At 47.1% G+C, this 15,424-nt stretch overlaps 1 protein-coding gene across 1 annotated transcript in view; it reads right to left on the reverse strand.

The window, feature by feature from the left end:
- The window catches only part of MIGA1 (mitoguardin 1), a 54,890-nt gene that overhangs the window by 11,426 nt on the left and 28,040 nt on the right, over window positions 1–15,424 (reverse strand). Inside the window, exons 7-13 of the mRNA XM_027874025.1 lie at window positions 10,336–10,436; window positions 5,994–6,112; window positions 5,631–5,703; window positions 5,050–5,136; window positions 4,041–4,139; window positions 3,616–3,750; window positions 69–122 (exon numbers count right to left, since the gene is read on the reverse strand). Coding sequence (XP_027729826.1) covers window positions 69–122; window positions 3,616–3,750; window positions 4,041–4,139; window positions 5,050–5,136; window positions 5,631–5,703; window positions 5,994–6,112; window positions 10,336–10,436 — 668 coding nt within the window. The remainder of the gene's footprint in view (window positions 1–68; window positions 123–3,615; window positions 3,751–4,040; window positions 4,140–5,049; window positions 5,137–5,630; window positions 5,704–5,993; window positions 6,113–10,335; window positions 10,437–15,424) is intronic.

A 15,424-nucleotide genomic window follows, 5' to 3' on the forward strand; every position in this document is an offset into this window, starting at 1 on the left:
TCATGACACTAAGATAATTTTAAAAAAAAATGAGAACCAGGCCCCCCCATCACACAAAAGGCACTTACCTTCATCTGCTGCCTCTTCTGCTTGAGCACTGACCAGCAGCTGGACGCCACGGCCTATATATGCACAGGGAAGAGAAAGGCCGAGGTGAAGGGGGCATGCGTGTGCCACCTGCCCTCAGCCTCCAGGGCCTCAGGGTCTTCCTTCATGGAATTCAAGGTTATGCCTTTAAAAGGCGAACACACTGACTGCCAATGACAAGCACAAAGCACTCACACTCCTTTGTGTTATTCTCAAACAACAGATTTTTTTTTGTTTCTATACCAAATTTCTTTTTTTTTATTAATTTATTTTGATTTATCAATAATCACTTCCATATGCTTTTGAGTTTAAAATTTTTCTCCCCCTTCCTCCCCACCACCCTCCCCAAGATGGCGCACAATCTGATACAGGCTATACATTTACATTCATATTAAACATATTTTCACATTAGTGATGTTGTAAGTAAAAATTAAAACCAATAGGAGGAACCATCAGAAAGAGGAAACAAAACTCAACAGGAGAGAAAAAAAATAGTAATTTGACTTCCATAGTTCTCTCTTTGGATGTGGATAGCATTTTTCATCACAAGGCCTCTGGAGATGTCTTAGATCCTTGTATTGCTGGGAAGGGTTAAGTTTGTCAATATTAGTCATCACACAATGTGGCTGTTATTGTGTACAACGTTCTCTTGGTTCTGCTCACTTCACTCAGCATCAGACCATACAAGTCTTTCCAGGTTTTTCTGAAGTCAGCCTGTTCATCATTTCTTATAGCACAATAGTATTCCTTCACATTCATATACCACAACTTGCTCAGCCATTCCCCAATTGATGGGCATCCCCTCCATTTCCAATTCTTTGCCACCACAAAAAGAGCTGCTATGAATATTTTTGTACATGTAGGTCCTTTTCCCGTTTGTGTGATCTCTTTGGGACATAGCCCTAGAAATGCTATTGCTGGATCAAAGGATATGCACATTTTTATAGCCCTTTGGGCAAAACTCCAAACTGCTCTCCAAAATGGTTGGATCATTTCACAACTCCACCAACAAACAACAGATTTTTTTAAAAAAATGAAATACAATGGTAGAACTAGGTACAGACCAAAATCTTATACCATATACCATGATTTATACATGATTTAGATATAAAGGCTGATAACTATGAGCAAACTGGAAGAGCAAAGAATAGTTTACCTGTCAGGTTTATGGAGAAGGGAAGAATTCATGACCAAGCAGGAGATAGAAAACATTATGAAATGCAAAATGGATAATTTGATTACATTAAATTGAAAAGTTTATGCACGAACAAAGCCAATGCAACTAAGACTAGGAGGGAAGCAGAAAATTGGGAAAGAATTTTTACAATCACCACCTCTGAGAAGGGCCTCATTTCTAAAATATATAGAGAACTAAGTCAAATTTATAAGAATACAAGTCATTCCCCAATTGATAAATGGTCAAAGGACATGAACAGGCAGTTTTCAGAAGAAGAAATTAAAGTTATCTATAGTCACATGAAAAAATGCTCTAAATCACTATTGATGAGAGAAATGCAAATCAAAACAACTCTGAGGTACCACATCACACCTATCAGACTGGCCAACATGACAAAACAGGAAAATGATAAATGTTGGAGAAGATGTGGGAAAATTGGAACACTAATGCACTGTTGGTGGAGTTGTGAACTGATCCAACCATTCTGGAGAGCAATTTGGAACTATGCCCAAAGGACTATAAAAATGTGCATACCCTTTGACCCAGCAATACCACTACTAAGTCTGTATCCCAAAGAGGAAATAAAAATGGGAAAAGGACCTATATGTACAAAAATATTTAAAGCAGCTCTTTCTATGGTGGCAAAGAATTGGAAATTGAGAGGATGACCATCCATTGGAGAATGGCTGAACAAGTTGTGGTATATGAATGTAATGGAACACTATTGTGCTATAAGAAATGATAAGCAGGCAGACTTCAGAAAAACCTGGAAAGACTTGTATGGACTGATGCAGAGTGAAGTGAGCAGAACCAGGAGAACGTTGTACACAGTAACAGCCACACTGTGCAATGACTAACTTTGGTGGATTTAGCCCTTCTCAGCAATGCAAGGATCTAAGACATCTCCAAAAGTCTCATGATGGAAAATGCTATCCATATCCAAAGAAAGAACTATGGAGTCTGAATGCAGATTGAAGCATATTATTTGCTCTTTCTTTTTTTGTCTGTTTTGTTTTGTTTTCTCTTTCTTGTGGTTCCTCCTATTGGTTCTAATTCTTCCTTATAACCTGACTAAAGTGAAAATATGTTTAATAGGAATGTATATTGAAGGGCCTATATCAGAGTGTACCCACCTTGGGGAAGGAGGCAGGGAGGGAGGGGGAGAAAATTTAAAACTCAAAAGCTTATGGAAGTGATTGCTGAAAACTAAAAATAAATTAATTTTTAAAAATAAGAAAAAAATAAAATAAATAAAAATTTATAAATAATATATAGAATAATAAATAATTAATTAATAATAAATAAATATAATAAAAATTAAATACAAGAATCAACCAGCAAAACTGGGCAGCATGTATTGCCAAGGCTCCCCTAGTTGCTGAGCATAGGCCCTCTCGCACTCAAAGCTAAAGTGCATCAAACTCCTCAAACAGAAGCTAAAAATACACACAGAAAAGACCCTGGACACTATGTAATCTGGGGTTTCTCCTAAAGAAATAGTTTGGGGCCCTGCTACCGGTTTTATCCAAATAAGGACCTAAGAAATATAACATAACATTGGAATCCCCCAAGCCCAGGCTCCTGTGTCTACAGCTCTAAGGTCACTGTACCCTATCAACTAGAGAAATGAGTGAGAATGACTTCTTATAAGACAAGGTCATACTAACTAGAGAAAATCAGAATTCAATGAATTAAAGGAAGAGGCAGACGATGATAAACCACACGAGTCATCGCTCCGAGGTCCGAGATCCTCATCAGGGCCCCTCACCAAGCTCCTCCTCTGACGCCTGGCGTGGGGGTGACCCAGGGCCCCAGGAAGCGGGCGGAGAGGGCACGGCACGATGCACCCAAAGCAAGCACCAAGTAAATAGAGCTGAAGTCATTTTGTGTGTCCCTTCAGGTCCTTTAACATGGGTCTACTTGAGCCTGAAAATGCTTTCTTTTCAATGGTTCAGTTCGCTGGGCGTGAGTCAGTCTTTGTCCCCAGAGGGCAGGGCTCTCATGGCGCCACACCTACGGAGTCCTTGCTGGGGCTACATGGAGCTCCTAGAAAGCAAACTTTCTCCTCCCAGGGGACCCCTCCACACCAACCTATTTATATAATGGACTTTTATCTTCAAGTTCAAACAGCAGATTCTGCTTATTTCACTTATTTCACTTCAGCTCATACAAGTTTTCCCAGGTTTCTCTAAAACTGTCCCTCACTAGTTTGAGGAAGAGAAAAAAAAAGTTTGTTAATTGAAAAAAAATCTGATTTTTACAAAAAAAAGGCTTAGGGGAAGGTGGAGACTAAGAGCTTCCCATTTTCACAGCCCACAAGGACCTCACAAAAGAAGTCAACCACCACTTACAGTTTCTTTAAAGGAGGAGTTCAGCCAGCGATTGTTGACGACATTCTGTATAGATGTGGGTGGGTTTTCTAAATCTTCAAAGGAGTCCATTAATATAAAATCCAGGACAATGTCATAAAAATTTAGATTTTTCACCTGCATGAAATGAGAAAAAATGCACACACACGATTATTTATTAGCGCCTGGACTGGAAAAAAGAATGAATCCAGACTCTACTCATGAAAAGAAATACACTGACTGAGTCATCGGGTCCACAAGGAACCACCAGGAGGAAGAATTGCTGGCTCAGATTCTGTCTACACCCAGGCACCTTTCCCATGGCCCCCACGCTTGGCCTCCAGAGGAGCCAAGGGGGCATTCTGGAACTTTGCTTTGGGCAGCTCAGAGGCTGGAGGAGGAAGTGAATGAAAACAAGTGAGACTCACCCCCCTCGCGGCCAGCTCCACCTCAGTGCTCTCCCAGTGGTCTGTTTGCTCTAAAAAATAGATCATTTCATCAAAAACATCTTCAAATTTCTTTGGATTCTGTAGGATATCATCAGCAAACAAGAAGAAGATGACATGTTTTAATTCTAAGCATGCTTCTTGAAACAAGCTTCAGGCCTGCCAAGTCTAAGCTGCCCTCTGGACAGGGACTGCTAAGGTTCCAGGAGTCCTGTCTAGTGGACAACAGGCTCTGCTCAAAGGTCGCAAAGGAGGCCAAAGGAAATGAGCAGTAACTGCTCCCTGAGCTTATGTGGCCAATGGGCACACAGGTTGAATGGAAAACCGGACAATAACCTCTGCTGGTTCTGGGCCCCACATCAGGCCAGCAGGCTGCGACCACCCCAGGAACCATAATCAACACTTAGGGAATGGCACATTTCCTATCACCTTGGCCTATCCCTTGATTCTGACATCAGAGAAGCTCGTTCTCCAAAACCTACCTCCTTGGCCCAACATGAGGGGGAGGAAAAAGAGTAAATTTGAATTCCAAAATTTCTGAGATCCTAGCTACCATCGCCAACCCTCCCCCTTGTCTTCCAAAGACCATGGCGGCAGCAGCTTCAATGATCACTGAACCCTGGGAGGGCTACCCAAGACTCCAGGGCCAACAGGCTGTGGTGACCCTTCCAAGGGAACCTGAGAACTAAGGGACACAGTCAGAATGAGGAGTTGGACTGAGGCTGTTTGCATGGGCATGGATTTATTTGTACACATGCTATCCCCCAGTAGAACACACACTCCTGGAGGCAGGGGCTGTTTCATTTTGCCTCTGGACACCCAGTGCCCAGGTCAGTCACACACATGTCTCACACACACACACACACAGGCACACACGCATGCACAAAACAATTAGAATCCCCTAGAACAATCAATCCTTCCTTTCTTCAAGAACTGTAATGTGTTTTAATTTCTGACTGAATAACAACTTTGTTAACAAAATCGGGTTTACCTTTCTTGCCTTCACAATTAAAGCTGATAAAATTTTTCTTCCACTCTCAGCAAGAAATGTCCTGTTGGCTGTTTCTGAAAGAATGACCTGCAAGAGTCCCACCCCCCCCGCCCCCCCCAAGACCTGAAGTGACTGATTGACATAACAGGGAAGGAGAAAGGGAAGTTAAAGTGAGGGTACATGAGTGAGCAACCCAGATCCAAGGGCTTAGTGCAGACAGGAGGCATGGCACCAGGTGCCCCAGCTCATGAGGACTGGTGCCGGGGCCCTCCCTCTTCTTCAGGAGCCTGGCTGGGCTCACACTCGAGGCCTGCAAAGTGCCTCGGACACACACGCACCAGTCCCAGAGATGTGGGGACTGGAGCTCAAGCCACTGCTAAGTGTCAGAGGTCAGCACGGCCTGGTGGCAAAACAGCCACCTCTGGGCCAAGGCAGGACTGGCTGGGCTAACCACCCCCGGGGCTCCCTGTGGCCGGGGGTCTACTTCCTGGCTCTGTCCACGGGTTACAGGCTCTCTGAAAGCAAAGTGAAATGAACAGGACTAAGCACAGGGACAGGACAGAGCTGGGAAAGTCATTTACCTGGAAAGCCTGTCGGATACAGTGAAGCTTGGCAAGAAAGTCGCTGTCTCCAAGGCACTCCAACATTTCAGTTCTACAGAAAACAAGGGCCAAAAATGAAGCTATTTTCAGGATAGAGCCTAATATGAATCTGGAATTAGACCAGACCTGAACTCAGGCTGGTAATGAGAAACACATGTCTTTTCATTACTGACAAAGTCAAGATTAGATGTCTTGAAATGAACGTCTTGATAAGAAGCAATTTAGTTGGGCAAAGCCTCCTATTTCTCCGTCTTCTCATGAACATTTTTAGCAAAGATTACAAAAACAGCCACAGACGGCACATTTTCCAGAGACATAAGTAAAGTAAAACAGAAACAGTACCTAAGGACCCTGGAGTAAATTTTCCCCTCTTCGACCAAGTGCATGGCTTCTTCGTACAGTGGGCAGTGGCAGAGAGGGTCCAGGCTGTACGCATGTCGCCCCTCCCGGTGTTCTGTGAGCTAAGGAGATAGGCGGGGTAGTGACAGAACACGAAGCTGGTCACACGAAGCAAAACCAACAAGGATTTCAAACACTCTCCCCCCAAAACAAGGCGGACTTGGCCGAAATGATTCAAAAGAGCATTCAGCATTATACATATTTGATTTCAAGATGGCGCTCTGAAGGAGCCAAGCTTCCTGAGAGTTCAAGCTGGGTTTATCCATGAACTACAAAGAAAAGCCTCAGGGGAAGAAGCTGCTGGAGGAATGAAACCAATGCAGCTCATTCCCCAAAGATAAGTAAGCAGCAAAAGCTGAACAAGAGTCGTCAAAACAAGTACAAACCATTAAAAACCAAATTGGAGAATGTGCCAGGTCACTTAATGAGAAAGACAAATGAAAACTACTAGAGAGGCGGTTGCCTCTCAGCAGACAAATCAGTGCTGGGGGGAGGGATGGGGGTTAATCTAGAAATCCACACCCTCAGACTGGACAGAGAACCCCAAAGAAGTCAACAGTGATGGACAATACGTCGACAATGTTTGTGTGTAAGAGTCAAGAGAGCCAGGGCCACAGCACAAGAGCAAGGATTCCCAGGAACACCACACAAAGGGCAGCCCTGACGCAGTGATGATGCAGTGAGGAGCCGCGGACGAGGGGCCAGGAGTGCAGCATTCACCATTAGATGTTGGGGACGCCCAGGTCAGCTCTGCCAGAGCACCTTCCCTTTTCTTTCCGTCTTTCTGTTCCTCACCACACAGAGCTCAAGCCCTTTCCACCCTTTCCAGCTGTACCTTGGGCTCCATTTCTTCCCACCCTAGGGACTTGGAACACTTGCCTTCTTATTTAAACTGTCAAAGCTCATTACAAATGATTCCAACTGAGTAAAGACAAAGTCAAAAGCAAACTGAGTTTTGCCTGGGGGATCCCTCCAGGACCTGTGGCTTCACGGGGGCGAACAGCACCTTCCCATGACATATTCCCAAGCTGGCACTTGTGGCCCATAGACTAAAGCTGGAAGGGAGCTGAGACATTCTCTCCCTTATGATCTGAGGCCCCAGGAGGGGAGCTGAGCTGCAGTTAGGCGTCTCTCCGAGCTCTTTAAAGCTGACCTATCTCCCCTGTTAAAGTGTCAGGGGCCAAAGCAAAGGAAAATGCCTCTGCCCCTTCCTTCAGAGCCTCAGTGTGAGAGAAAGGGCCACGCTGGCCACATTGCCTCCCCAGCATGCACTCAGTAAACGCCTGGCCACTTGATGACTGGTCAGAGCCTGCACTTTCCTGGAGCCATCTGGAGAAGACAAGGTCACCAATCCCTGACAAGGCAGGGGGAATAAGTAGGTGCACAAGATACGTATAATTTTATTTTTACTTTAAGCCAGTTTTGGGGGGAGTTGCTTCTAGGACTTTGTGCTGCTGTCACCGTACCCAATATGTCTATGGATCTACTACAGGGGGAGCAGGTGCTCTCAGGAAGGAAACCTCGGGACTCAAAACGAATCCAAAGCAGAAAGGCCCCGAGGGGAGCACTGAGTTCTGTCGTGAGCTCATTTCTAGGCTGGTCAGAGAGACTTGGCTCAATAAAACAGACTTGCACCCATGGACACAGCCGCATGGACACTCTGATCCCAGGCAAAGAGGACTTCAGCTGCCTGTCATTTTAAGGAGAAAAGGAAAGCCCTCATCATGGGCACCAAACACATGTCCTCAACTCTGCTGTGGGTGTCTTGGAAAAGGCGGCAGGAAAATGGTGACACTTTCTTGGGTGAGGAGATGGAAGGAGCGTCCAAGGTCACCGAATGGAACAATCCCCTTTTCCAGAGAAGGAAACTCAGGCCCCATGTCTGACAAACTTCCACTGACTTCCTAAGAGTATATGAAGAAAGATGGACATGCCGGCAGAGACGTCAGTCTAGAAAGCATTTTGCCATTTGTTCTTGAGCAGAAATAGTACTTTACGCTTTGTTATTGTTATCTAGCCCTGTTAGTCACGTCTGACTCTCTGGGACCCTATTTGGGGTTTTCTTGGCAGAGACACTGGAGTGGTTCCAGATCATTTTAGAGAGGAGGAAACTGAGGCAGAGGGTGAAGTGACCTGTCCAGGGTCACCCAGCTAGGAAGTATCTGAGGCAGGATCTGAACTCAGGGTGATGAGTCTTCCCGACTCCAGGCCCGGCTGGTGCTCTGCACCAGCTACCTGCTCAATTCATGTTGGCTTTATCCTTTAAAACGATCTGCCTTCTGAAAAGGAGCACAACCAGCATGCTCATTGTAAAACGTGTATGGTGCAGATCCTTCTGTATTTTATCAACGCCACGAAAGCAGCCATCCTAAAGGGACAGACTGAACCACTGGGCTCCACAGAGGAAACAGGTGGCCAGGACAGGAACCAGAAATGACCTGCAGGTAGCCACGGTCGTCCACGTTGGCCACATCAGAGATGACAGAGCTCACTGGCTGCCGTAGAGGCCAGAACTACACCCATCTGTGAAGTACCACACCGCAGATATCCTGAGACACTCTAATAGTCGAGCTTCAAAGGCAAACTTCCGCAGAGCCAGGATTTTGACCAGGTCGGCAGTGTGGACGCAACCCCGAGGCTCAGATGGCTGCCAGTCCTGGCCACAGCCTCTCCGTGCAGCACGTGTCCCTTCCCGTGGACGTCCCCAACACAAAAGGGGTCAAACTGTCAGGCTGTGTCTCAGATTCCCGATGGGCAGTCATGTCCTCTCACGGAGGACCCCGTGGTGGGAGGTCTCCAGGAGAGCGGCCCAGGGAGGCAACCTGGACAAAGGCACAGAGGACCCCAAGGAAGGAAGAGCCGAAGCGGCGGCTTTGACCTGGAGCCAGCCCTGAGAAGGAAACTCAGGAGGGCTCAACGTGGAGCCTTACAGTGGGCGCATCAAGTCATACCCACCAGAACCTGACAGGTAGGGGGCTTGCTCTGAAAAGGATCTGGGGGCTTTAGTGGCCACCTCCAGCAGCCAGGAAGGGGGAAGTCACAGTCCCTTGATCTGACTGCACCTGGAGGACGACCAGACAGGGCACGTGAGGTGGAGACAACGCAGGAGGATCACGAGAGCCGGGACACCAGGTGCTGCGAGCGTCCTCAGGGGCCGCCAGGGAGTCCTTGCATGTCGGGGTCCACCTCGTTCTGTGGCTGTCTAGCATGTGTGGGACTCATTTGGGCTCTAAAGTATTTCACCTGCAGAGACTGAGGGTCTTTCCATGAGGAAGCCCTTCCTCCAGCCCCTCTGTCAGCCTCCCAGGGGCCCAGGCATCAAAAAGGATGACTCCCAAGCCCACAGGCTCAGCTTCGGGCATCCCTCAGTGTGCGTCTGCGTCTTTGTGGTGCTCGATGAAAAGTTTTCTCCACTCCCACTCTGGGCTGCCTTTGGTTTATGTAATAGAGAGATACAGAAGTGCACACACACGTGCATGTTGTCTTATCATTCTACATCATCTGAACGTCCTTTTCCGCTCCAGTAACATGACGGACCCTGGTGCATACCCTCCTCCCCTCCCACCCGGCCCAGCAGCAATCGCTTGGAGATCCACCAGAGGCCCATCCATGGCGCCCGTCAGGAGTCCCAAGCCCTTCCTAAGCTGCCCCCTCTTCCCTCACTCCCCATTGGTGACCACTCCACCCACGAGGGCCTCATCTCCCCACCTGCCTCCCACAACTCTACCTCCTACAGGGAACCTTTCCAATCCTCTTAATTCTAGCGTCTTCCCTCTGCTGATTATTTCAAATCTGCGCCATATCCATCTTTGTCCACTCTTGTGTGCGTGTCTCCTCCAGCAAACAGTGAGCTCCTTGAGGGCAGGGTCTGTTTTTTCTAACCCGAGCATTCGGCACACAGCAGGCACTTACTATATACTTGCTCCCGGTCCTCCTTTTCTCTCTCTCTCTGACCAGGAGGAATATTTTCCCATCATGAAAGTGGTAATTCCCCTCTAGGCCAGGGGAGGAAACGGAATGCATTGTGGCATTTCGGAAGAAACACCATGGGTCAGGGTTGAAACAAGTCCCTGTGAGAACAAAGACCAAGGGGGTGGGGGGTGGGATAAACACAACTGGCTAGAGTCCAAACCATCAGCTGTGATTTCCTGGGAAGTCTGGAAAAAGAGATCCCGTCCAGGCAGGTGGCAGCAGGTGAGCCCACAAAATGGGCGAGGAAAGCGTACAAAGTAGAAATGGTCCACCGAGAGGATATGGAAAAAGAGAAAGGGCGCTAGCTTCCTACCTCTGTTGCGGAAACAAAGGAATCCGTCGAGGCAATGCTCAGCGTGTCTCGGAGGCCAAAATCGTCCATGTTCCCCCTCACCGTGATGTCTGTGTCTTTGTCTAAAAAAGCCAAAAGGAAGTCCAGAACTCATCTGCTCATTCATAAGGCCACATCGGATACAGTTCTTTATTTAATGTCATGGTCTTTCATTGGGAAGGGAAAGGTCAATCCAGATCAACCAACCTGTTTGGAATCCCCAGGCCTGGGGGGCTGCTGGGACCAATGCTGGGGAGAAGGCATGACCAGGAGGGCAGAAGCCTAGTCCTCAGACCTACCCCAAGTTAGGCACCAAACTGCCTAAATGGCTTCAGGGGCCCCGAGGCCATCACAAGAGAGTCACCGCATCAGGCTCTTAAAAACAGTGTGTTGCAAAAAACAAACAAACAAATAAATAAATAAATAATTAAAAATAAATAAAAAAAAATTAAAAAAACAAAAACAAAAACAAAAAAAGAACCAGTGTGTTGCAATGAAAATCGTATTCACATCCAGAGAAAGAACTATGGAGGCCGAATACAGACGGAAGCAGACCATTTGCTCTCCTTTTCCTTTGTTGCTTTGTTTTACTGCTTCATTCTTGTGGTTCCTCCCATTAGTTCTAATTGTTTTTTACATCATGACTAACAGGAAAATATGTTTAATATGAATGCATAAGCAGAGCCTACAACAGATTGTAAGCTGGGGGGGGAGGGAGAGTGGTGGGAGGGGAAGAAAATTTAAAACTCAAAATCTTATGGAAGTGAATGTTGAAAACTAAAAATAAATAAATTAATTATTGAAAAAACAAAAACAAAAACAAAAACAGTGCATTGACTATGAGAGACAAATGTTTCCTGAATTTTCTGCCCTTGGGGTTCTCAGTCAGCTGGAATCCTGAGCTGCTTTGCCCACCTCCCTTCAGGCCCCAAATCGTCCCCAATGACAGTCTTTCTGAGTCTCCAGTGACCACTAACCCCCGAGAGTTAGGAGACCCAGGCGTGGGCAGCAAACATCCTCAGGTCCAATCCTAGGCTTTTTCACACTCCCTGGATCCACACTAATCTACACAGCACAACAGAATAGGGATGAACGCCTCCTTTTCTTTCCAAGCCACAGCTGCTCCACGAGGACGGCGGACGCAGGATGGGCCATCTCCCCCGTATCTGAGCTGGAAATCTTAAGCTGAAGTCTGAATTTCTTTCAGATGGACTTTGCAGGGATTCTAAGAACAAATACTGATGAAAGTAACATCTTCCATTCCACCCGCCACCCCCAAATGCTTATCAAGCAATGGTTACTGGGACAATTCTGAGCTTTCAAAAAATAAAACACATTTCAAAAGCACATTTTCAGCATTCTAGTTTATACATCTGCCTTGCCTTGGGAGTAAAATCAGAGTGATTTTTTTCACTTTCTACTTAAAACAAGACTCACACAGCTACCACCGCTGGGCATTCCAAAATCCATAGAAATGCCCCAGTCTTGCTCTCACCAAACCTATCCCAAGCAGCTATGCCCACGTGTGCACATACACACACACACAACACGGGGACAACAGGTTTTAGCTTTTCAAGGTGACACTTCTAAGCAGGACGACTGCACCTTTGCTACAACTTTTAAGTCTGAGCACTAATCACACAGAAGAAGGCTTGCATGGCTAGAACAGGATGACGTGCATAACTGTAAGGGCAAGGTTGGCTTCATGTGCCTTTTGCTCTATTCAGAGAGAAACACAGACATTATTTATCTGGTGTTACTTGAACTTGAGACATTCCCCATGAGCTGCTGGATTCCCAACAACCGGCAATTGGCAGCCAGCTACCAATGTCACTCCTATCAGTTACTACGGCTATCCATATGTCAGGCAAAAACTCCAGAACTGGAATGCATGGCTCATCGTACCCACCTCCACAAGCCACGCCCTACCCTCTTACTCCAGGCATTGTGAGGTTTCTGAACAGCACCCGAGAAAAACGCCATCTGTTTTGGAGATGAGCCAAGAAGCAGCGTTCAGAAAGGAGGAGGGTACTGGGCCTCTGCTGGCTACTAAGTGTACAGTTTTTTAAAAGGATGAAAAAAATCCACTGGACAGTATCTGAAACATAATTTGCTTTTATATTTTCAAAAAAATATTACCTTAGTAAAATAAAATGCAATCCTTTTAAGAAAAAACGACTTCATTGGGACCTCAAGTGAGAAGACAGAAGAGGCCTAAAACTCCCTTTAGCCATGCCTGGCCACAGGATGTCTTTTTCAGTCTCTCCCTTCCTTGGGCTAACAAAACCAGCATTCAGCTGCCCTCTGATCATCTCTCAACAGAATGGGCCTTTCGAGGCACTCCTCCAAACCCTTCTCTCTCCTGGTGACCACGAGAATACCCTCGTGTGTGCCAGTAGGATAGGTCAGGGATGGAGTGCAGGTCCACCCCAGAAGCTCTCTTCAGATTAGGGGAACTGGCCAAGTAGGAGTCATTCATACCATGACCTAATCACCTGAGCCAAAGAGCCCTACCACCAGTTAGGTGGAGAGGCAAAGAAGGAGGAGGAGACGGGGTTGGCCTAATCCCTGAACGAACTAGGGAGTCCCCGAAAGACTGAGTGAACTGAGTGAGCATTTTGTAAATGAAGGAGTAAACTCTCCTCTTCGGATTGCGGACATTTCTGGGCAGAAAGGGTAGGCCCTGGTACCTGGGGTACCTTCCAGACAGTCCCCTGTAACAACGAAAACCAGACTTCCGGGGAGGCAGTGGGGAGGAGCACTGGTGCTTAGTCCAGGAGACCCCACAACAGCAAAGAAAGATGCTAGAAACACAGTCAGCTTTGCCGAAGAGCCCTAAGCATGATGAGCAGAAAAGGTAGCTCTAGTCAGATACAAAAAATCTGCGAGCTCATCAAATAACTAGAAGCTGATTAATACCTGGCTAATAAATGTGGCTTTATACAGAAAAGAAAACTGAAATAAATTTAAATACAATGAGCAGAATGAGGAAGAAAAAAGCCGACTAGGGTAGACTCTGTACCATCCATTACATCAACTCGTCTTCTGGCTGCTCTCGTCCTTGATTTCAAAGAGGCCCGGAGCCATCATAGGCGGCCTTGACTCGAGCACGAATTGGATTCAAACAAGAGTGGTCAGCCTCACTCCCTCTCCTTGAGTCATCACAGTCCAGGGACAGGACAAAAGGAGGGATGACTGGCAAAGGCCCCGGGTTCGGTGGACGACCGTGGCATCTCTGATGTCTGACCCAGCTCTGAGTGCTCCATAGCACCCACTTTCTTCTCATCCGTCCATTCCAGCAAGGGAAGCCTTCACATGCTTGGGGCAGACATCCCCCGACTCACTGACAACGAGTTTGAGGTCCATTGGTTACCCTCAACCTGGCTTAGCCCCCGCCAAGACGGCTTTAGCTGAGCCTGAGGGAGGGTGGTAGCGAGGTGGTGGCATGGGAACTCAGACCCCACAGCCAGCATCCTTTGCACCACACCACTCGGGCCTTTGTCAAAGTCTGAAGACACAGGCTATTTGGAGGGAGACTGTCCTAAGCTCCATTTCCTGTGGGCCCAAAGAGCAGTGTCTGGCATGTAGCTGGCGCATGATAAATGCTTCCTGAATTGCCTTGGCAAATGCCACTCTTATGGAAGAAAGCTGACTGGTTAAAAGCAGCCCCCCAAATCTATCCTCTCTCTGAACCTAACTTCAGACCCAGCAAAATCACAGACTCCCAGGTGACATCACTTACCCACCCAGCATCCCTGCTTCAACTTAGGTCTTTCTAAGAATAATGCTTCACAAAGAAGCATCGGGATGTCTTCAAAAAGGTGAACGTGCTCAACAAATGAGGGGAGAGGAGAAATTGTTTTCTTCAGTGGTAATGGGCCACTTCAGTGTTTGATGTATCTGGTCTATCACCTAGTACAAACCTTAAAATCAACAAAGACTTTTGGGACAACTCTGTATATTGGACCTAAGAAATTAGCTTTGAAGGTTTTCCTCTCTGTGAGTAAAAACCTAACTTACACATCCCCAAAAATCTCTTCCCTTGATATCAAGTCAAGTCAAGCCAATAAGCATTTATTAAGCACTTTCTGTATGCCAGACACGGTGCAAAGTACAGGGGTACAAAGAAAAGAACTGAGGAACTCACAACCACACATGATTACGCACATGGGAGGGAGACGCCCAGACTGAAGAAGGAGGCAGGGCAAGGATTAATGACCCAGGCAACGGGGTAGCATCGCAGCACACAGAGCCCTGGCCCTGGAGTCAGGGACGGGCCAAGTTCAAATCCAGCTTCAGACACTTCTTAGCTGTGTGACCCTGGCCAAGCCACTGAACTTCTGTTTGCCTTAATCCACTGGAGAAGAAGATGGCAAACTACTTGTCTGGAGTGAAATTTAACAAAGAGGAGAACTGAGGCATGTTTCTCTGAGCAAAGTCAGTTCATTCATAGGGTGCCATAACCATTAATACAGGGTCAATGGCTGCCACAGTTTCCAGCCAAAGGCCCAGAACCAACGGTGCGACTCATTTGACAAGCCCAGAACAAAGAACAGAACAGAAATCCTACCGCTGGTTATGGAACTGGCAACATCATGGGGCACAGGAGCGGGTAAAGACGGGACAAGGTCGGACGGTCAGGATGTTCTCAAGGGAATGTTGACCCCACGCACAGGAAGACTTCCCCGGTGGAACAGGAGGATGAAAACAACGTGTTCCTATGGCCAACGTCATCAGCTGCATACTGGGCCATCCCCCACGGTCCTGACTCCTGCCTCGCCACTGAACTCGGATGACTCTGAAGGAGAGAGAGGCCGACGACATTGCTTGGCTCTGCCTCGTTTCAGTTCGATTCGCACTCGTGTCAAGACGTCGTCCGTAATGTCTCCAGTCCCCTTCCACGGGGCTGAGTCACAGACACCAGGAAGGTTCCTGGAGACAGATGCTGCACGGGCAAAGCTGTTTACAGAGGTGGCCGAGGTAACAGTTTCCATAGTGCTTCATGAAAGGACTTCTCCCTACCTAGCGGCTCAGGCTCAGCCAGACATCTGCGCTTACGGGCTTCTAGCCT

This window comes from Vombatus ursinus, unplaced genomic scaffold (assembly GCF_900497805.2).
Source record: "Vombatus ursinus unplaced genomic scaffold, bare-nosed wombat genome assembly UNPS02014804.1, whole genome shotgun sequence".
NCBI lineage: Eukaryota > Metazoa > Chordata > Mammalia > Diprotodontia > Vombatidae > Vombatus > Vombatus ursinus.